The 1706-nt window shown below is 43.6% G+C and overlaps 1 protein-coding gene across 1 annotated transcript; it reads left to right on the top strand.

Moving 5' to 3' along the window:
• LOC127215841 (olfactory receptor 6C2-like) lies at positions 1 to 1706 on the top strand. The gene is given in 3 exon segments (XM_051176332.1): positions 1 to 214; positions 1011 to 1090; positions 1092 to 1706. Coding segments are annotated over 3 exon segments (909 nt in total).

Consider the following 1706-nt stretch of genomic DNA (forward strand, 5'->3'; position numbering starts at 1 on the left):
ATGAGGAATCATATAGTAACAACATTCATTCTCCTGGGACTAACAGAAGATCCACATATTCAAATTCTGCTTTTGATTTTCCTGCTGTTTACATACCTGTTGAATATAACTGGCAACATGGCAATTATCTTACTTACATTAATGGATCCTCATCTCAAAACCCCAATGTACTTTTTCCTACAAAACTTTTCCCTCTTAGAAATCTTGTTCACCAAGGAGGAGCTAACAGCCACTAGACTGATAGCTGGGAAGCCAGCATGGGACTGACTCAGGCCCCCCTGAATATGGGTCTCAGCCAGAAGGACTGAGCAGTCTAAGAGACCTCAGACAGTGGAGCCAGGATGTATCCCTGGTGCACAAAAGGACTTTGCAAACATAGGAGGGATAACTGTCTTAATCTAGAGACAGGAGAGAAGCCCTAGTCCCTACTTCACATGACCTGTCAGACCTACATGACCCCAACTGGATGGCATTCCCCTACATATGGAATTGGGGTGGGGGATGGGAGGGGAGGGTGTTTAGAGTGCATGTGAGAGGGCAGAGAGGGTAAAAGGGAGGGAAGGAGAGAGGGAGGGCTGCGGGGGAGGGAGGGAGGGAGGGAGGGAGGGAGGGAGGGAGGGAGGGAGGGAGAGGGAACTGGGATTGACATGTAAAATAAGAAATTAAATTTAAAAAAAATGCTTTGACTCCAAAATTTAAGTTTGAAGGACAAGTTACTGGGGAAAAGGATTTCTATTTTTGTTTCCACAGAAAATGAAAAGATGTGGATTCCTTCCAGACTAATGTGGTTTGATCACGCCAGACCGCCTGAAACAGAGTACAAGTTAACATTCAAAACAGCTGGACAAAACAGACCTACAGACTACAGCCAGGATATCTGAATCTTCTTCGAATCCCCCCAAGACAGCGCCCAAGTTCCCAAATATTGTGTATAAATGTTTGTTTTCATTTAATTGGACTTTGTTATATAAAATTAAATAAAATAAAAAAAAAAGAAATCTTGTTCACATCAGCTTGTATTCCTAGATACTCGTATAACCTATCAACGGGCGACAAGACTATTGCCTATGGCGCCTGTGCCAGTCAAGCATTTTTTCAGCGATCTCTTTGGAGTAACTGAATTTTTTCTCCTGGCTACCATATCCTATGACCGCTACGTGGCCATCTGTAAACCCCTGCACTACACCACCATCATGAGCAACACTGTCTGCAGAAGGCTCCTTCTTTGCTGTTGGATAACTGGGTTATTCATCATACTCCCACCCTTTAGCCTGAGCCAAAATCTCCAATTCTGTGATTCTAACGTCATTGATAGCTTTCTTTGTGATGTGTCTCCCTTCCTGAAGATTTCTTGCTCAGACACATGGGTCATTGAGCAACTGGTTATAGGCTGTGCTGTGTTGACCTTTATTACAACCGTTTTTTGTGTAGTTCTTTCCTATGTATACATAATCGAGACCATTATCAGATTCCCTTCTGCCCAGCAGAGGAAAAAGGCCTTTTCTACCTGTTCTTCCCACATGATTGTGGTTTCCATCACTTATGGCAGTTGTATCTTCATCTACGTCAAACCATCAGCAAAGGACTCAGCGGCCACCAACAAGGGTGTAATAGTTCTAACCACTTCCATTGCCCCTATGCTGAACCCTTTCATTTACACCTTCAGGAACAAGCAAGTCAAGCAGGCCTTCAATGACTCAGTTTAA

The sequence above is a fragment of the Phodopus roborovskii genome, unplaced genomic scaffold (genome assembly GCF_943737965.1).
Source record: "Phodopus roborovskii unplaced genomic scaffold, PHOROB, whole genome shotgun sequence".
Lineage (NCBI taxonomy): Eukaryota > Metazoa > Chordata > Mammalia > Rodentia > Cricetidae > Phodopus > Phodopus roborovskii.